The sequence below is a fragment of the Emydura macquarii genome, unplaced genomic scaffold (assembly GCF_026122565.2).
Source record: "Emydura macquarii macquarii isolate MOO-44397 ecotype Brisbane River unplaced genomic scaffold, CSIRO-AGI_Emac_v2 contig_509, whole genome shotgun sequence".
Classification (NCBI taxonomy): domain Eukaryota; kingdom Metazoa; phylum Chordata; order Testudines; family Chelidae; genus Emydura; species Emydura macquarii.
In genome coordinates, this window is record NW_027130646.1 from 410,270 (window position 1) to 431,241 (window position 20,972).

General features: G+C 59.0%; 1 protein-coding gene across 1 annotated transcript; it reads right to left on the reverse strand.

The window, feature by feature from the left end:
* Positions 1-8,101: 8,101 nt before the first annotated feature.
* PHOX2A (paired like homeobox 2A) lies at positions 8,102-18,232 on the reverse strand. Its single transcript, XM_067539052.1, has 3 exons — positions 18,010-18,232; positions 15,534-15,721; positions 8,102-8,533 (listed from the first exon to the last, which is right to left on the reverse strand). Exons 1-3 carry the CDS (start codon positions 18,230-18,232, stop codon positions 8,102-8,104), a joined length of 843 nt encoding a protein of 280 aa, XP_067395153.1.
* Between the last annotated feature and the right edge of the window lie 2,740 nt (positions 18,233-20,972).

The window sequence follows — 20,972 nt, forward strand, 5'->3', positions numbered from 1 at the left end:
TTGCTTAGAAATGGCTACCCGTGTTTTCTCCCTCCCTCCGCCGCAGGCTGGGTCATTACCCAGATGGGAGACCCAGGCGAGACGCACCTGGATGCAGCAGAAATCCTGCTGGTGAGTCAGTAGCTGGCGCGCTCCCTTTTGACGCTGCACGGACTTAATTTCCTCGCATGGTGCTGTTGGCAGGGGAGTGCCTGCATTCAAGGGGGAAAGGCCTCACCGTTTCTGCGTACGAAAGCTCCCACAACACGTTAGTTCTCACGTCCTGCTCAAATTCCATCTCGCTACCACCTGCCCTAACTCCCCCTGCAGCTTCAAGGGGATAGGATATTCGCCTTCCTTTCCTGCCCCAAACCTACAAGCAGTGTTACTGTGTGCTGTTAAACAGCTGCCATGTTCCTCCCCAGAGGTGGCTGCCTTGCTATTTTGGGTCTAATGGCTCCCATTATTGCCAAGATAGTGACTCAGCAAGTCTTTTTATAAGGCCAACTTTGCACCCTACCCTCTCTAACTTCCTCAGAATGAGACGTTAGCACTTGCTACCACTGTGTCCATCAGCTGGTCAGGGAATGGGGGATATGGGGTCAGGTTCTGTCTGGAGCCTTAATCCCCCACATCCTGGAATCCAAGGACCCTCTAGAATGGCCATATTCCACCCGCCTGGTTTTACGTTCACATCGCCGTACGTAGGCATGGGCAAAGGGGCACAGAAAGGAGAAGGGGGTGACAGCCAAGCCCTTGTCTACACTTGTGATTTGCTCCAGTTTCCGCCAGCGCAGCCAGCCCTGGTGTAGACGGACTGAGTCGGGATTTGCATTAGTTTGTCCTACCTGGTTCCAAGCAGAGGCCAGCTGACCCAGGGCAAAGCAAATAGTGTCTTGGCAGATGTTCACACAGCGATTAAATCCCCGCGGCTGGCCCAGCCAAGGGGTGTAATGGCCATGGAGATACCCCAGGAGTCGACACTGGGTATTTGCACTGGTGCAGTTGCCCCCCTGGCTGGCGCCAATGGCAGAAAGCCCCAGTGTAGACAAGGAGGAGAGCTCCTTGAGACTGGGGAATCTGCCCCAGGAGAGATGGACGCCCTGTTCCTTGGGAGATGAAGACTAGATTTGACAAGGCACCGTCAGAAACCACCGTCTGCTGGGGCTGGGGACGAGCTGACCTCATGGCTCTTTCCCAGCCCTGGCGTCTGCTGGCTGACGTAAAGCCTGATCACGCACGCTTTACTCACGCGAGGTCCTTCTGCAAAGGGTCCCCCCGGTCACCGATGGAAGGCAGGACTGGATCTTTATCTCCGGCTAGCCCCAGACAAAAGCTGTAGTTAACAGACGGTTTATCAAGCATTTCGGATCCTCCAGCACAGCAGGTGCTATAGAAACACCGGCCTTTCTTCTCCGCCACGTCCTCCTTTGACAGCGCTGCCTACCAGTCAGACACCTACCATGCCCTGGGCTAGTGACCCACTGCACTTGGAGCCAGCAGTCGCTGGGATGCCCCGGTGGCCATTCAGGGCCCTCATCTCACACTCCTGTGCACCGGGCTGACTTGATACGCACCTCTGGGGTCACATCACTGTCCCCCCAGCCCAGGGTCCTGGCTGTCGCCTTCCTGTGGCGTGCAGAGCTGATGTCACTGGGGCATCTCCCCCCTCCTACACCCCCTCTAGTTCTTGCCATGATGTGGGCCGCGTAAAGGGGGAAATTCAGCCCTTCCTGGCGTCCGTTGGGAGATGCTGAAGGACTCCAGCACCGAGGGGTCCACGTACCTCAGAGATCTGGTGTCAACTGGCCAGGGAGCCCAGCCTGGAGAGGGGCCTTTTCTTGCACCTCCGAATATACCGGGGGGGGGCCCACAGGGACGTATGGAGCATGCTGTGTCTTGCAGGGACCGTCCAAGGGACAGCCCAGTGGAAGGGTTCATCTCAGACTCCTGTTATCCAGGGCAGAAGGGCCGGTTGGGCATGAACATGGGCTGCGGTGACAGCCCACGGTGCTGGAGTCGCCCCAGAAGGTCCCCCCATAGTCAAAGTCCTTTCCCCCAGCCCGCTGGAGACAAGGACACCCCAACCCCCAATTCTCCCGGGGAATAGAAACAGCCTCCCTCATCCCCGGGCCAGGCCACTCGGTGACAAGAGCTGCCTCTCTCCAGAGCCGCCAGCGCGCAGACAGACCCGGCTTTGCGGCCGCTCTGCCGGCACCGTGCTCTGCCGCCTGGTCCGGTAACCTGGGAGGGACTGCTCTGCCATAGGGAGCCGCTCAAGCCAACGTTTCTGGGGAACCTGTCAGCAGCTCCTGCCCTGAGCCCCAAGAGAGAGCAGCAAGAGATTAAACTTGTGTCCTGGCTTTTCCTCGCCAGCCATTCCACTCTTCACGCAGCTCCTCCACCCACCCGCCGGCACCAGGGCAGGAATCACCTTGTTCCCTTCAGGGGTGGGTGGCTTAGGATGCTGACAAGATGCCAAATCGTCTCCTCTCCAGGCCATCTCCAGACCAGGAAAAAAGAGCTCTTTTATGTACTGCCCCATTTCCCAGCATCCATTGCTGCCTAGAACCACTCCCCTCAGTCCTGGGAACTACCAGTCCCAGAATGCCTTGGTTCTGGGATGAGGTGGGAACAGGGCCCTTAAACAGCCAGTCCACTCTGTTACAAGGGCATCTTCTCCGGAGGTTTCCCACATTCCTGCTACAATTCGCATTTGTAAAATTCCATGGTGCTTCCCTAAAATTCCCCCTTCAGTCCCAGTCACATACAGTAGGCGTCACCCCACCTGTCCCAAACTGCTGTCTTGTGGTGCTGCATGGCTGCTAAACAGCTGCCACATTCCTCCCCAGAGGTGGCTGCATTTCAGAGATTCAGAGATTCCAATATCAGAAGGGATCACTGTTGTCATCTAATCTGACCGCCTGGATCACACAGGCCAGAGAATTGCCACAGAATAAGCCCTAGAGCAAATCTTTTAGAAAAACTGCCAAATGGTGCCAATAGTTAATTACTCTCACCGTTAAAAATGTATGCCGTCTTTCCAGTCTGAATGTGTTTAGCTTCCATTTCCAGCCATTGCATCGTGTTAGACCTTTCTCTGCTAGCCTGAAGAGCCCATTATTAAATGTTTGTTCCCTGTGTAGATACTTACAGACTGCAATCAAGTCACCGCTTGCCCAGCCCTTTGTTAAACTAAATAGACGGAGCTCCTGGAGTCTCTCATGATAAGGCAGGTGTTCTGATCCTTTAATCATTCTCGTGGCTCTTCTGTGACCCCCTCTCCAATTTATCAACATCCCTCTTGAACTGTGAGCACCAGAACTGGACCCGGGATTCCAGCCGCGGTCACACCAGGACCAAATGCAGAGGTAAAATAACCTCTCTGCTCCTATTCAAAATCCCCCTGTTTATGCATCCCAGGATCGCATTAGCCCTTTTGGTCACAATGTCACACTGGGAGCTCGCACTCAGCTCATTATCCACCATGACCCCCCCAATCTTTTTCCGAGTCCCCAGCCTGGAAGTATAACCTTCATTCTTTGTTCCTAGATGTGTACATGTACATTTAGCTGTATTAAAACAAACATCATTTGCTTATCCCCAGTTTATCAAGCCATCCAGCTCACTCTGACTCAGCGACCTGTCCTCTTCATTATTTCCCACGCCTCCAATTTTTGCAGCATCTGCAAACTTAATCAGAGACAATTTTACATTTTCTTCCAGGTCATTGATAAAAAGTTAAATAAGGTAAGGCCAAGACCTGATTCCTGTGAGACCCCCCCACCTGCTTTATGATGAATCCCCGTTTACAATTACATTTTGAGATCTATCAGTTAGCCAGTTTTTAATCCAGTTAATGTGTGCTATGTTAATTTTATGTATACAGTGTAGGGTAGCCATGTTGGTCCCAGGCTACTAGAGAGCTAAGGTGGGTGAGGGAATATCTTTCATTGGACCAGCTTCTGTTCATGAGAGAGACAAGCTTTAAAGCCATACAAAGTTCTTCTTATGGCTCAAAAGCATCTCTTTCGTACCAACAGAAGTTGGGTCACTAAAAGATATTCCCTCACCGGCCTGGTCATGTTAATTTGATGATGTTTTAGTTTTTTAATCAAAATATTGTGAGGTACAAGTCCAATACCTTACAGCAGTCAAAGCATAGTACAGCATCGCTAAGAAAGGTGCAGAAGAAGCTGATATTTCAAGCCCACCTCTGCCGATTTTTGGGTGCTTCTCTCTCTCTATGGAGGCCCCTCCTGCACCCAGACTGGAAATTCACTTCACCCTTCGAGAGGAGGAGCCCTTCTTTCTCATCGTTGTGGGGAGGCTGAATATGGAGAGATCTGGCTACCTCAGCGCACACAGCATGATGCGTTCCAGACAGTCATTAATTTCCCCCCCCCTCCCCTCCCCCCGTATGGCAGGGCAGGATCCTTACTGGGGAAACTGAGGCACAGAGCTGTGCTGGGACTTGACCAATTCCACAGAGGGAGACGGTGTCAGTGCTGGGATTGGCACTCAGGAGCACCTGCTTCACGGGCCTCGGCCCAGGCTAGCCCTGTGACAGCGCCAGGCATTGAAGCACGATATAGCCTGACTGCCCCAAAGAAAGCAATGGCTTAACTGTCTTCTGCGGCCCTTGGCGAGGAAGGGTGCCTGCAGATACGCTCGGGCAGGACACCCAGTGTCCTTCCTAACCCTTGGGTTATGAGCTGTGGCCGTTAACATCCCGCCTGAGCCCCCCCATTTCCCATCTCTACGTCCAAACTGGGATTCCCCCCCCCCCCGGCCCGCTTCCCGCAGAGCAGAGACGGCCAATGGCGTCTTCAATAAATTAAGTTTTATTTGGATTAGTATCATTTGCAAATGGGTTCAATAAATTACAGAACAGTTTAAAAAAACAAAAACAAAGGTCATACAGCGTCCAACGAGCGGGGACCTCGGCTTCCACCGGGGCTGCAGAGCCGGTCCGTGGGAGATGGCTCAGTCAGCCAGACGCCCCATGCCTGGTAACCAGCCCACCTGGCAAGGTCCCAAGCGTCCCGCTCCTCTGCTAACAACGGGCATGCTCCTGGCCCCTGGGCCACTAGATCTAGGACTTCTCCGCTGGCCCCTGCCGCGTCCTCTTTGGCCTGGCAGACGGCAGGAGAGCAACAGAAGAGCCCCTGGGCGGCACGGAAGTCTGGGCTCCCGCAGGGCCGCGCCGCGTTCGCGGAGTGAGCGTTCAGTGGAAGGGGGCTGGCCGGTGATCCCACGCTGCCCCTTTCAGGGGGACTCACTGAATTCATGAGCTTGCCCCGACGCCGGCGCTTTGGGCTTGTCTGCTTTCAGTGCGGCTCGTTAAGGGCTCGGTTCCTCACAGCAGCGGGTTCTCCTGAAGTCAGCAGAGGTGGCCCCCGCGGCCCCGTGCCCTTTGCTAAGATCTGCAGGGGACTGTCCTGACTTTGCGTCTCCCACGTTAACGACCCTTTTACTGGCTCATAAGCCTCCCCGGAGGTGAGGTTCATCTCGGGTGGGGGCCGCTACGAGCTACGTTCCCCGGGAATGGAATCTCAGCCCCCATCCCCCCCAGGCCCGGCTAAACACAATAACATCAAGTGACTGGCGCGTGGCTAAATACCACTTCCTGTTTCGCCTCTCCCGCAGCCGAGGGAGGGCCGGGCCCAGCTGACAACCCAAAAAGCAGCACTGCCACCCCGGGCACAGGAATGCCTGCGGCTGGCCTTGGTGCCCAACTCCCATAGTACTCCTGTGGGATTTGGGCACCTCACTGCATTAGCCTCCTTGGAAAGGCCCAGCGGTGGTGAGCGCTGGCTGTGTGCTCCGGGCCGGCGATACCCATTCAGGGAACCGGCCCCTTTCCAGCTCTGTTTACAACCCAACCCCGCCCGCAGCAGCCGTTCGGCCGCTTCTGCTCTGCAAGCTCCCAGGCGGTCAATACGTGTTAATATTGACCAGGATCCTCTTCTTGAACTGTCAAGGCCGTGCGGGCCCCCCCCTCAACTTCCCCCAAAGGAAGAGGGACACAAGTCACGTCTCTCTCCACAGGCGTCTTTCAAAAGGAGGGGCTAGCTCCCAGAAGCACAGATGCGGCCTGGACATTTAGTCAGTGTCTGAGGTGTCCGCAGCCTGCAGCCAGTCCTCCGCAGATCGTCCAAGGGCGACACAAGACGCCACCGTGAGGTGCTGCGCTGCGGGACGGTCACTCAATGCCCCGCCACGGCGTCTGAGGGGAGGGTCTCCCCGTGACCCCGCCTGCGAGTGAGCCGTGCCGGCTGCTGGCACGATGCAAAACCATGCCGGTCTCACGGCCCTTCTCTCAGTCCGCACGTCCCACCGCCCTCAACTGCCCTCTGGGGCGCTGTGTGGTCACTGCATTCCTCTCCACGGCCTGGCCCAGCCGCTTGGGTGAGGGGCTGGGCAACGCGCTGAGAGCCGGCGGGAGGAAAGGTCCTAAGCAAAACAGCTTGGCCTCGCTTCCTGTCTGCACCCGGGCAGCAATGGGGGGCACTGCCGGCTGGCGCTCCGGGGGTCCTTGTGGCAGCAGAGTTTGGGGCAGCGGGTCCGGACGTTGCTGGCGATTTTCTCTGCAGAAGCGCAGGCAATGCCTCCGGGCCGGTGTCTTTCTGTGTCTCGCTCACCCAGCGAGCTGGATGCCAAGACGGGGGGGGTCAGCTGGCCATAAAGTGCTTTCGTTCCTGCTTCCGCGACGGGGCGCCCCCTCGCTTTAAACTCAGTGCTGAGCAGCACAGATATGATGAGCAACGGGCCACCCCCCCGGGGGAAGAACGTGCTTCTCCTTCGCCCCCCCCCGGGGTCTGACATCTGCCCTCGGCCGGACGCAGAAGGAGCCGCAACGATGCAGCGAATGAGCGGCTGCTTGGCGTGAAGGAGAAACCAGTCCGGTGCCACGGGCGGCTGGCTGCCCCCCCCGCGCAGTATTTCAATCACAGTGTTACGTTGTAGGAGACTGCAGTTGGGTGGTGATGCGCCGCGCCGGAGCTAGTCTTTCAACAGGGCTGCCCCGCCAGGCTGGGTGGGGGCTACGTGTCGAGGGTGCTAGGGCCTGCCAGGGGCCTGGCCTGGTGGTCCCCGGCAGTGGTGGGGTGGGCGCAGAAGAGGCTCCCTTGGTGCCCACCCACCGCTCCCCGTGGCGAGGTGGTGGTGACGTGAGGCCAGGTTTCCAGCCGCAGCTACCTCTCAGGAGGGGGGTCAAGGTCAATGGAGGTTGTGGGGGAGAGACGCTGGCTCTTTCTGACCTGGGTGGAGGCAGGGGGGCTGTCTGCTCACAGCTTCCCACTACTCCCACCTGCAGCCCCGGGACTCCGCGGGCAGTTCTAGCCCTTCCTTGAGTTCTCAAAGGCCGCCGGGCAGCTGACGTGACGTTCGCGCTGCTCTGTCTCACTCAAGAGCTCGGCCACGAGATGCCCTGCCTGCCACGCCTGTCCGGCCCCAGCTGGCGTGGGAAAAGGCTCAGGGGAACGCGAGGGGAAGGTCCCACAGCAGAAGGATTAGCTGCCCTGCATGTGCTGCTGGCCCTCGGGGCACCCTCCTGCCCTAGCGCTAGAGACGTCGGTGCAGACTTTAAAAGGGGGCCATGCCCGGCCTGCGCCGGAGACCCCTGCCGGCCCAGGGGGACCCTGGCGTCCCAGCTCAAAGGGCCAGGCCATTCCCCCAGCGTGCGCTAAGCCCAGATCAGTGGTGGCAGCAGAAGGTGATGGTCCAGTGTACGTTAGCGGGGGGGCAGGCACGGCTGCCCCAGGAGCTGATCCACCAGACAGCTGCGCCCTGACGACTGGGCGCTCAGCCCGCCTCCTGGCTGGGCAAGGTGGACGTCCCTGGGGCTATGCGGGGCGCGGGGCAGGTCAGTGCAGGGAGGAGGGGGGGCATCGTTTGTCTTCTTGGCTACTGCTCTACACACGGACAAGCTGCGTCGGTAAATCCCTCCAGCCGGGTTTGCTTTGGGGAGATGCGGGGGGGTCCACCCAGCTCTGCGGCCAGAGAAAGGATCCTTGGAGACTAATAGCTAGGGGAGGGGTAGAGGGGGCTAGTGGATCTTGCACACGATGGCACACGAAGGAGTTGGCAATGTCTGTCTGGCGCGGTCAGGCCCCAGGCACTAGAACAGGTTTGTCTTGAGGGCGTTGGGCTTCCTGTGGAAAGAGGAGAGGACGCCCGAGAAAGGTCCAGGCATGGCCTCGGCCGGCTGCCACGCCTTCAGCAGCTCCGCCGTGTTGGTGGCGCCGTTGCTGGTGCTGACCCCTGGCCAGATGGGTGCCTTTAAGGACTGGGCGGCGTGGCTGGGTCCCAGGCCCTGCCCCGTGCCGGGGCTGGGGCTCAGGCTGCTCCCGGGGCTGTTGAGGCTGCCCGTGGTGGGCAGCGAAGCGGTGCTGTCCGGGGTGGGGCTGCAGTTGGACTCCTTGGACTCGTCGTCTTCCGAAGAGGAGCGCGGGTCGGCTTTCTTGCTGGCCGCGGAGCCGCCCGTCACCCCCTTGGCGTTGGCGGCCCGTTCTTGCTTGCGGAACTTAGCGCGGCGGTTCTGGAACCAGACCTGGATGGGGCGAGGGATGGGAGGGTGACAGGAAACGGGGCGGAGAGGACAGAAAAAACAAGTCAGGCAAGGAAAGAGCCCCCTAGCCAGCAGGCTCTTGAACCACGGATTCCTAGTCTCGATTAATAGCACCTCTCGGACACCGCCCAGCTGAGGATCTCCATCCCGCAGCCTAGATAAATCCCCACCTCTCGATCCGATTTCCCAAAGGCAGTAGGGCCCAGATCCTTGAAGGTGTTTAAGGACCTAACTCCCACGGTTCTCACTGGGACCTGAATACGGCAGTGTATTGAAAACTCTATTGCAATGGTAAGCTGTCACTTTAAATGCTTAGGGTGTTTTCCTGAGCCTGCTTGCTGCCTAGGGGGCTCGGCCGGGAAGCCTGCAATCTGGGCTAGCCAGCAGCAATCCGGCTGCAAAGAGGCGGGGTGAGGTGGGCCCTGCCTCAGAGAGCAGCCTGCTTTCTCTCTCTCTGGTTCTTGCGCGTCAGCGTTCTGAAGTCTAAGTAATAACGCAGCGTTACATTGCAAGCCCCCAGCAAGCGGATTTATGTTGTTCTCTAACGTCGCTGGGTGCATGCCATGGAGGTAACAAATGCCTTCGAGGATCTGGGACTAGGTTAACGGAGGGGCTCAGTGCTGCTACTTCTAAGCTGATCGCTAAAGCATCAGGCCCAGCCGTGGCCCAACAGTGATAGACGGGAATCTGTGGGGCTGATGGCTGGGCCTTTCCTTCGGTGTGGTCTTATCTGGGGCGGGCGAGGCGTCGGGGGGCCGAGTTTAAAGGAGGGATCTGAGGGGCGCCTGGGTGGCTGTTGACTACACAGGGTGATCATATTCGCTGTCCAATTCCCATCCCTTTTCTTTAGCGCTGGAAATTTATCAGCCGTTAATTTCACTGACAGGCTGTTGGTTAGAATCAGAGAAGAGGAAGGTTGGAAGGGACCTCAGGAGGTGTCTAGTCCAAGCCCCTGCTCAAAGCAGGACCAGCCCCGACTACATCCGTTTAGTGCTTGTATAATTATTGCTATTTGCAGTGTTCATGGCATCACAGAAATGTGGGGCTGGAAGGGACCTCAAAAGGGCATCACCTCCAGCCCCCTGCACGGAGGTGGGACCAAGTAAACCCAGACCAGGCCTGGCAGGTGTCTGTCCTGCCTGGGCTTAAAAACCTCCGATAAAGGGGATTCCACAGCCTCGTGGGTGGAGTTTGGGGATGCCTGGAGAGGCAATGCCCCCCCCCCCAAATTTATGATGATTTTTTTAATCCCCGCCCTGTGCGCCGCCCGGCACTGCCCCCGCCCCTGCCAGGTGTCCCAGCCTCAGTGGCATACGGAGGGAGGGGGCCATGCCCCCGGGCACTGGCATGGGCAGGCACCAGCCAGGCTCTTGGTGGAGCAGCTGCCCCCCCCCCCCCACTGACATCCCCGCATGCCCACCTGGCCCCTCCACTTCCAGCCCCACGCTGGGCTCAACTAGGGACAGGAGCTGCGGGCCAGGACAGCGCGGCCGCCGTGGGGAGGGGTGATTCCGCCAAGGAGGTCCTGGCTACCCCCCCCTCCCCCGGCCAGCACCCACCAGCCCCACGGGGGAGGGCAGGAAACGGGCCCGCAAACACCCCCCGCGGCACGCCGCCGCCGATGGGGGGTGGTCATGCTCCCCCATGGGATGCCCTAACCTCCCTACCGCTTCCCCCCCCCCCAAATTAACTATTCAAACTCTGCCAATACACGACCTCCCCCGGACGCCTATTGCAGAACTTAGCTCCCCTTAGCATTAGGCAGCGTTTCCTAGCTAAGCCAACGCTCCCTCGCTGCAGATTAAGCCGGCTCTGGGTCTTGTTCTCCCTTCAGTGGATACAGAGAACAACTGAGCACCATCCCCTTTATAACAGCCAGGAACAGATCTCCTCGTGGGCAGGGCAATGACTTGCCCAAGTCTCTCAATAGCTCGTGTTTGCCCCTTAAAAGCTCCAGTTCCTGGAGTCAGGAGATTGCGTGAGAATCTCAGCTTTCGTTCTTTTTCTTCTTCTTCTTCTTTTTTTTTAATAAATAAATAAGTTTTTAGCCTTCACGGTTGCAGAGACGATTATGAACGTCCCCCCCTCCAACAGCACGCTGCAGTCTCAGAAAGGAGCAGGCAAATAAGCAGATCCTGAATTTTTTTTTAAAATAAATCTAATGCTGTGGGGGCCTGACACATGATTGTTGAATGCTTGGGGGTGGCACGCCCACAGCTGTAGTGCAACAGTGCCCAGAGACACACACACACACACACACACACACACACACACATGCGTTGGGTGCACCGATAACATAAGGACGGTCCCTGTCGCTAAAAGGCGTATGTCTTGTGCCACGGGGCGGTTGGTGAGGGGTCACCGTGCCTGCCCGTTCCACGCTGCGCCTGGCTGACGGCACCGCTGCTGGCTGATTTGCCCTGCAGCCTGGGCACCAGATCCCCTGTCAGCGTCACCGCTGGCGGTGCCTGGCTTCTCAGCGGTGTCGCGGAAAGCAGAGCTGGGCCGCCGAGAAATTACCGTTAGGGCAACGAAAAGGCCTTTCCTTGCCCAGCCTTTATTCTTAGTGCTTGGTACCTGCCGGGAGAGCCCTGAATGCAGGGGGCGGATCAAGCCCTTTGGCTTTTGTCTCTCTCCCTGCCTGTCTCAAGACGCATTTTGCTACCCGCTGGAAAATAAAATCACAATGTGCCGGCATTTCTGCGGGTCCTACTTCTTACGTTTGTCCATGGCTAGGCTTAAATTAACTGACGCTGTGGGGCCGCGGCTCCCTCTCATGGTGGACACAGGGACGGCTAAGAGGCGGCTACTCCCCACCAGAAGACCTTTCAGGTCAAGGCTGGTGTTAAAGGCCCTGGGTCGGGCCCCTGCAGAGCCCGGGCGTAGTTCGTGACACACAGGGATGTTTGCACAAAGACCGGAGCTTTGCTTCCGACGGATTTGGCTGCGTCTGCTACTTCTTCTGACGCCACCGGGCTCGGGAACGGCCGCTCACAGCAGAGCAGCACGCTCGCACGCAGACCGGGACGGCTTCAGACAGGGAAATAAGCAGCAGGAGCGGACGGCCTCGTGGGGGGACGCAGGCCAGTGGGACCGGCACGTCCGTGTGTCTAAGGGCAGAAGCTGAGTCTTAGCAGACAAAAACCCCCGTTATCATGTGAATGTCTCCGGGGGCACCAGGGAATCACAGCACACAGGGGCACTAAAGAGGGGTGGAGACAGACTTGTCCACATCGCAACTGCCGGGTCTGCTGGCCCCTCGGACGACAGAGGAGGGCAGGCCGTGATCACCCAGCCAGGCCATTGTGCCAGAACGGCCACTGATGCTGGGTGCGTTAGGGGAGGGACTTTGCAAGGGGTAGGGTTTAACCCTCCCTTCCCCCTGCCTCCCTAATTTGCCCTAATTTGCACCTCTCTTGGGGGTCTCAGCAGAGCGTGACAGGACAAGGACAGGATGGGCACAGAGACCCTGCGGTGACTCTGTAACAAGCTCCTGGTGCCGAATTAAAAGAGGAGCCTCCTGTAGAGGGGCCCCGTGATTTAGGGACTAAGCATGAGAGTCAGGAGACACAGCTCTGCCAGCTCTGCCCCATGACCCTAGCGACGTCCCTTCCCCTCTTGCTGCCTCAGTTTCCCCATCTGTACAATGTGGCTCATGGGACGTGTCACTTGGGTAAAGCGCTTTGCGCTCCGGGGGCCGAGCGGCGCTAACCCCAGTCTGGGCGTCCGCTGGCCAATGCTTCCAGGGCATCTAGAGGTGGGTCCTTCGGCACAGCCCCAGGAGTTGCTGCCTGGGGTGACGCACGGACTCAGGGCCCCTGCACCGTCGGGCCAGCCCCATCCCCCAGTGCTTCATCCCCAGGAAAAAACCAACAGATGCTCCCTTGAGCAACCGCGGCCGGTCTCGCCTCCCTCCCAGCCCGCCCGTTAGCGTCACTGAGCCAGACACGCCCACCGGGCTCTGCCGTCCAGCTGCCAGTCTTGTCCCCGCCCACTGCGCCGACCCCGAGCCCTCCACTGGCTCAGCCGCCCTCTGCGCACCCAGGGCAAGCTCCTTCTCCTGCCCTGCCCAGCCCCTCGCACTGGCCAATGCTTCCACCCAACCTGCTCCTGCACCCCTGGATTCCTCGCCCTGGTGCCCCCCCCGCCCCCTTCTCCTTCAGATCCCTGCTCCCACGGCTCACCTGCCCTGAAGCCCAGCTGTGTCCCTCCGCCACCCCACGACCAGTGGTTTGGTAAAGCCCCGCTCGCCGGGGCGGGGGGGAGGAGGCCCACCAGGCTCTGTGTGTGTCTGAGCCGGGGGCGGGGAAAGCGACCTGCCGTGCTACTGAAACGCAGAGACCTCGTCTGCACTGAGGCCCCCCAGCCAGCGCCGCACGGGACCATTGGTACGCGGGCTGAGGTCCCGTTGGGGTCGCCACGTCTGGGAGGGACACTCTGCGTGTTGGCGGGGCAGGGGCTGAGCCGTGACTTTGCACCTGACTGAGGCAAGGAGGCGCATTCTGAAATTCATAGCGTCTACGGCTGGCAGGGCCCCCTGTGCTCATGTCGTCTGAGCCCCGCCTGGCGCACAGGCCAGAGAGCCACGCCCCGGGACTCTGGCACCAGACCCGCAACGTCGGATGGCTCCAGAGCGTCTCTTTTAGCAAGCCAGCCAGGGGATGGAGAATCCACCATCACTAGGCAAGTTGTTCCGATGGTTAATTACCCTCCCTGCGAAAACAAGGCGCACCTCGTGCACCGTAGTCAGGCAAGCGCGCGCTTAAGGTTAAACGTGTGCTGACGTGCTCGCCTCAGCAGGGATGTTTTCCTGAACTGGGGCCTGGAACTGCAGGCTGCTCGCTCGGGGTGTTTCTCTTCTGGAATCTTTGGGGGGCTGGGCCCACATCTTCGGATGCCTCTGTGCAGCACCTGGCACCATGGGGCCCAGAGCTGGCCGGCTACCTACCTAGAATCCGGCTGATTGTATCTGACGCTGTGGGAGCCATCGCCCTAGCTTTCTGCACTGCGCGCAGAGCTCTGCGAGCACCGAGGAACAGACCATCACAGAATCAGAGAAGATGAGGGTTGGAAGGGACCTCAGGAGGTATCTAGTCCCACCCCCTGCTCAAAGCAGGACCAACCTCAGCTAAACCATCCCAGCCAGGGCTTTGTCAAGCTGCCGTTTCAAAACCTCTACCCCTGGCGCCATCCCTGCGCCGGAGGCACTGGTCTCCCCCATTTTACAGCTGGCGAAGCAGGGTGAGGGAGAGGCGACGTGCGACTTGTACATTGTTACACAACGAGCGGATGGAGTCCTGACCCCCCGGTCCCGGCCCTACATAATGCACCATCACATCTAGTGACTTAGATGGCCTCACGCCAGGCAGCCGCTCGGGATTTATTCTCATCTCAAGCTTCATTATTTTGCCAGCGGAGGGGGGAGAGCAGCAGACGTGACACAGCTTGATTTTACTAAGGCTTTTAACACAGTCCCACATGACAGTCTCATAAGCAAACCAGGGATCTGTGGTTTAGATAGAATTATTTTGCGGGCGCACACCTGGCTGAAAAAAAAACGTACTCAAAGAGTAGCTATCAATGATTTGCTGTCACACCAGGCGGACGGATCTACTAGGGGTCTGTCCTGCGTCCAGTGCTATTCAATACTTTGATTACTGACTTGGATAACCGAGTGGAGCGGCGGCTTATAAAATCCGCAGGTGACACCCAGCTGGGAAGGGCTGCCGGCACTTCGGAGGCCGGGGTTAGAATTCAAAATGACCTCGACAAATCGGAGAATGGGTCTGAAATCAACACGCTGAAATTCAATAAAGACAAGTGCCAAGTTCTACACTTCGGGAGGAAAAAATCAAATGCCCAGCCACAAAAAGGGGGATAACTCGCGAGGCGATAGTGGGGCTGAAAGAGATTTGAGGGTTGTAATAGCTCACAGATTGAACATGAGCCAAGAGTGCGATGCAGTTGCAAAAAAGGCTGCTATCGTTCTGGGGTGTGTTAACAGGAGTAGTGTATCTAAGACACGGGAGATAATTGTCCCCTCTACTCAGCACCAGTGAGGCCGCCGCTGGAGTGCTGTGTCCCGTTCTGGGCACCGCGCTTTAGGAAGGATGTGGACAACTGGAGAGAGTCCAGAGAAGAGCCACAAAAACGATCAAAGGTTTTAGAGAAACTGACCTGAGAGGAAAGATTAAAAAACCGGGGCCTGGTTAGCCTTGAGAACAGAAGGCTGCGGGGGGAACCCGATAGTCTTCAGCTCTGTGCAGGGCTCTTCTAAAGAGGACAGGGGGTCAATTGTTCTCCCTGTCCACTGATGGTAGGATAAGAAATGATCAGCAGCAAAGGAGCTGTAGGTCAGATATTAGGGAAACCTTTCTAAGGCAGCTTTACTTGGCCCCGCCTCAGCACTGGCGGCTGGCCTAGATGATTTCTGGAAGTCCCTTCCAGCCCCTCATTTCCGAGGTTCTATGATTATCAACCCCCCGGGAGGTAGGGAAATGTTATCATTTTACGGGTGGGAAAGAGGGCGCAGAGATCCCCAGCTGAGGAAAGCACTGAAGCAGGCGCCAATGAAGTGAATAAACTATCGGCATCTGCTTAAAATGAAGCACCGGCTGAAGAGCAGTGTTGAATAGGGACTCTACACAAAGGAAATCTGACACAACACAACTGGCATGCAGCTGAGCGCCAGGACTCCCGGCTTCTCGTCCTGGCTTTGCCACTAATTCACTGCGTGAGCCTGGACAGGTCACGGCCCTGCGCCTTGCCTCAGTTTCCCCATCTGAGCAACGCCACGATCCCACCTGGTGAGAAGCTCGACCCCACAAGGGCACTTAGAGATGCTGGCATGGACGGCGCTAGATAAAAGGCGGCACTTCTCTATTGTGAATTCATTATAATACACAGCGGCTACGCTGCAGTTCAGGACAGAGATGGGTAAGGACTAGGCCAGCCACATCAGGTGTAACTGGGTTGTTCTTACCTGGACCCTGGCTTCAGTGAGGTCTATCTTCAGTGCCAGCTCCTCCCGCGTGTAGATGTCTGGGTAGTGGGTCTCAGCAAAGACCCTCTCCAGCTCCTTCAGCTGGGAACTGGTGAACGTGGTCCTGATCCTTCTCTGCTTTCGCTTCTCGTTGATGCCCGAGGGGTCGGAGAAGAACTTGTAGGGAACTGAAGGAGGGAAAGGAAAATGTCAGCAGGTCTGAAAGGCAGAGAGTGCAGCTAAAGGTGGAATATTTCTGTATCTAGCTCCAGATATCCCCTAGATCTAGCCAGAGCTAGAGATCGCTATGGACAATGAAGAGCAATTCAGACTGGCATTTACAAAGGACCTGCACCCAGTTCCCATCGACTTTGGTTCCTAACTCCCTTAAGATTTTATGAGACACGCAGCCTTAATGATTGTTTTAATTGTATTAATCATTTTAGTATATGTGCTGCCGAAGCAAACACACTTGTTTTAATTGTAGTAATAACCACAGTATTCACATTGTATTCGCTAACAATTATTACATTGTTGGCTGTTGGTTAATTATTGTGCGTTTGACTAGTAATCAGGTCAATATTAATACCTGCACGTCTAGGAGTCTCTTGTTTCTCTTGTCATAATATCACCGTTCCTGGTTGCTATTTAGGTATTCAGATTGCAGTGGCTAAGGATTATTACATGGCCGGCTGTCAGTTACTATGCAGAGAAGAACTATTTCCATGTTATCAATTGCTGGATTGGTGTATTCGATGTTACACCGCTATTATTTGATGACCGATCCACTATGAATTATTCTGCATTATTCTCCAGTCTGAATGCGTTCATTCTTTTCAGAGCGGAGTTTTCCAGTATTATGATTATTTACTGCGCTGTTAATTAGCGGGGCATGTAAGAGTTAGTTGGTCACATTAATTCACTGAGATGTTTATATATCTGCCTTTCGAAAGATTCCCCGTCTCACCCCATTCGTTGCTGCATGACTACCCTAAGGTCTCTGTGAAGAACACAGCCCAGGAGTATTTCTGGCTGATGCCGGCGGTATCTGGACAAGGGGATTGAACATCGCTCCGGTTTGTGCCCGTGGGAAGGGCTCGGATTAGCGGAATTCGAAGGAATTCCTCCTTTCCGGACAGTCCGGGAAGCGATGCCCCGGCCCGACGCGGGAGCGGCCGGTTGAAATGTAAAACCGGCGGGTCTCAAACTATTCTCGTGAAGTGGCGACGCCGCTTCAGCGGCGAAAGCGGCTCTTCCAACGCCGCGTTTACACCGCGGGAAAGCGGGGAGCGGGCCGGGCTGGCCGGGCGACAGGAAGAGCAGAGAGCGGCACGATTCAACGGAGAAAAGGGAGGAAACCAACCGCAGTAACCAGCCACTTACTCCAGAGAGAGAGAGAAAACCGGTTTGACACCGATTCGTTCAGGAGTAAATCGGTTGTTAAATAAAGAGCGAGATTCTCGGCGTACAACGCTGAATGTGCCCGGTTCTGCTGTTCCCATCTCTGGGCGGCTGTATCTAAACGTGTCTCTGTCTGGCTATTTACGTGTGTCCCTCGCTCCGGGACCGGCACCTGTCCCCGCACATCTGTACGGGTCTGTAGCCCTCTAACTCGGTGTATGCGGGGCTCCCTGCTCCAGACACAGGCGGGTTTCTCGGGCTGGCAGAGGATCGTGCAACTCCTGAAATATCTCCTAGGCAGCCCCTGGGTCCCTCCAACCCCTGCGCCGAATCTGGGGGCCGCATGTGCTCAGGAATGGGACTGAAAGCGGAGTGAGATCTAGTGCTGTCGGAAGCGGCAGCGGGCTAGGTCTGTGTCTTGGACCGACACAGCCGGTGACGGCACCGGGCCGGCCGGAGCTGGGGACCGGGTTTGGGTTGGTAAATGACCAGCACCAGCCGAGCCGGTGCCGGCTGCCGGGAACCGGAGCGGGGGAAGCTGTCCGGCGGTGTCGGCTTGGCAGCGCTGGCCGGTCTGGGTGGGACACAAACCGACCCCACACAGCCCCCCCCCAGATCGCAAAACGAATCATTTCCTAACCGGATAAACACCCCGAGGAGCCATTTCTGCAAAGGCTCGATTCGGTTTCTGGGTCGGCCCCTCCGCCGGCGCTAACCCGATTACCCGCTAATTCGGGCTGGCTGCGAACGCGGGCCGTAACCGGATTAGACGCCAATCTCAGATCTTCGTAGCAATCGGTTTACACCTGGGTTGGGTTTTAAAATAAAACGAACGAACGAACACACAAATCCGGGCCGGGGGGCGGAGGGCAAAGGGCTAGAAAGAGATCGCGGGGCCCCTCGCCCAGCGGAGAGCCGCCCAAGCCGGGCCACGCTTTGATCTGCGCCACTTGGCCGTTTCCACCGAGCGATCGGGGCGGCCCGGGATCGTCCATCCCCCGCCGACCCGGCTGGAGAACCCCGGGGCCGCCTTCACCGCCTCCTCCCCGCCCGTGGTGCGAGCGGCTGGGTTTACCTGTGGAGTAAGGCGAGGGCTGGTGGTCCCGCAGGGCCCCCAGGCTGCAGTTGGTCGTGGTGAGCGGCGGGCAGCCGGGGCTGGCTCCGAAGCCGCTCCGGATCGGGTTGTACTGGAAGGTGTTGGCCTGGCTGCAGGAGCTGAAGTCGGCGTAGGCGGAGGCTTCCATCGCGGCCATGCAGGAGTCGTAGGAGTTGAGGTAGGAGTAATCCATCGTGTACATGGAGCGGGGCCCGGCCGGGGGCTGGAGGGGGCCGAGGGGTGCGGGGGGCGGAGGAGAGGGGCCGGCTGGAGCCTGCGCCCGGCTGCCCGGCCGCCCTTGGCGAGACACCCCCGGGCTGAGCCCCGTGCCCGGCCGGCTGCCCAAGTTGGCCCGCGCCCTGGTCCCCGGCTGCCGTCGGAGGGGGCTTCTCCATGCACCCCCGGCTGCCCCCCGGCCGCCGCGCTGCGCCTGCCTGGCTGGAGGTGCGGGGCGGGCCGATATAACGGGGCCGGGGCCGGGGCAGACAATGGCTGAGGCGTTGGTTTCTTTTGCATGACAATGTCTATGGGGGGGGGGGGGGGGGGGGCTGGGAAAGCGCCTCCCACTACCTCACCCCTTAACCCTTTGTGGTGCGCGGGGCCGGGCGCGGCTGCTCCTGCTCCAAGCCCAGGAAGCCCCGCTCGATTTCCGGGGGGCTGGTCCCCCAAGCCCCCGAAAGACTTTTTAACCCCCCCCCCCGGCCCTGCCCCTTCGGGAAAGGCTCCGGCTGAAGGGGCTGGCTGGGAAATTCAGGTCCCCAGCAGCTGTCGGGCCCCCCCCCCCCGGGGTCCGGCTCCGCTGAGGTGGGGAGGGGGGGGTCCCCCGGGGTGCAGGGGTCTGCCTCTGCCTGGGCAAGCGGAGCCGAGAAAGGGGGGGTCGGTGTCCAGGGCTCGGCCCAGCGCCGGAGCGAGGAGCAGCCGTTCACACGGGCCCTTCCCCGTCGGGGTGAACAGAATCTGCAGCGCCCGGTTCCCCGGGCAGAGCCCGCCGGGCTGGGAACTCGAGAGACCCCGCGGGCGCCCCGGATCTTACCCCCCCAGCCCAGGGACACACCGGCTAGACCCCCCCGCAGAGCGCTCAGGGCTGACACCCCCCCCGGGCCCGATCCTGGGTCAGGTCAATGGGAGTTTTCGGACGGGAGGACCCCGGGAATCCCGGATCGGGGCCTTCCGCTGGGAGCCGCTCGGCCAACTCCAACCTGCTCCGGCTGGGTGGGGGGCCGCAGAGGCACCCCCGAGCTCCCCCCTGCCCTGGCTCCCCGGGACCCCGCTTTCGTTGCGCGGCTCCCGTGATTCAGACGCTCCCCCCGGCCCGACAAACAAAACCAGCGCCCGGCCGGCCCCTGCTCCGCGGGGCGGCGGCGGGTCCGTTTGATTTCGTTGTTCAGCCCGAGCGGGTTTGATCCGGGGCCAGCCTGGACCGTTCCCACGCGGCTCGGAGGCGAAACCGGGTGGGAATTGCGATGCAAACCAAATCTCGGCCCCCCGGCAGCCAGGGGAGCGGGGCGGGGGGCTGATGCCTCCTAGGCGAGCCCCCCCTACGAACCCGTGCCCCATGGGCCTGGGGGGGCACGCGATCTGGGTCCAGACACACGGAACCGGGGCGGTAGAACACGGCCCTGGGAACCGGAGCGGACTCTGTTTACACGGCGGAGGGGGCGGACGAGTGGGGAAGGGGTTTGTCTGGGTGATTTTGAGGAGGGGGGGCGGGATATTTGGCTCTTCTGGGGGATTTTTTTTATCTCCCCCCCCCCCGCGGTCCTGAACTGGTTCCTGTTGCCACGAATCCCTTTCAAAACCAGATCTCCCTCGGAGCAGCCCTGCCCCTCCTCAGCCCCGGGCCGGGTGTGTGTGGTCAGCCGGGGGGGGGCTGCCCGGCCTGGAGCTATACCCACCCACCCAAAGGAAAGGGAAACGGGGGGGTGGGGGATGGGGGAGAGATGCCCCTCTCCTGGGGGAGGGGCGAGGGGACCCAGCCGGGGTGGAAATGGAGGGAGAAGCCGGGGCAGTTGAAGGAAGAGCCCCCCCCCCCCCCGTGCAGACGTGGGGGGCAGCGCCTCCCCCTCTGGTCACTTTTAGCCCAGTGCTGTGCTGGGGGCAGGCAGGGCCCTGGTCCCATCTCCCCACTCATGTCACGCGTGTCTGGGGCTCCGGGCGCGGCGGGGGAGCCCGGAGGAGCTGAAGGACACGGGCCCCCCCTGAAAAGCTCTGCCAGGGCTGAGGTGCCCCGTGCGCCTCCCTTGGCCTGGCTCCGGGCGTCACCGGGGGAGTCGGGCTGCGTCCAGGGCCGGGGACCGAGCGAGGGGAACCAGAGCCGGGCCGACACCTGTCCTGGGAGCCGGGCGGAGCCGGTCCATGGCTCTGCTGCACCAGAGGACTTTACAGATGGTGCAGGCTGCCCTGTGCCCCCCGGCACCCGGCCCGGCATCCCTGCTCCCTCCAGCACAGCCGGCTAACCATCTCTAACTATTAGGGTCTGTCTACACGGCAATAAAACACCCATGACAGCTGACTCAGTTCTCTTGAGAACGTGGGAATCACAGAGCAGATCCAGTGTCCTCTCTCCAGGGGCTAGGACCAGCTGCTTCACGGATGGTACAAGAAGCCTTGCACGAAAGAGCTATGGGCTAACCAGGGGGAATATTTCTCCATCATCCCTATCCGGGAGGGGCTGGCTCATGGTCTGGAGCACCCTCTTCTCCCAGCTATAGCTACATTATAATCCATCGCGGGAGGGTCAGCCAGAGAATCCTAGAGGATGAGGGTTGGAAGGGACCTCAGGACGTCATGGCTGGGCTGGTTTAATCAGAGTTGGTCCTGCTTTGACTAGACACCTCCTGAGGTCCCTTCCAACCCTCATCTTCCATGACTCTGTGATTTAGTCCAATCCCCTGCTCCAAGCAGGACCAAACCCAACTAAACCATCCCAGCCAGGGCTTTAT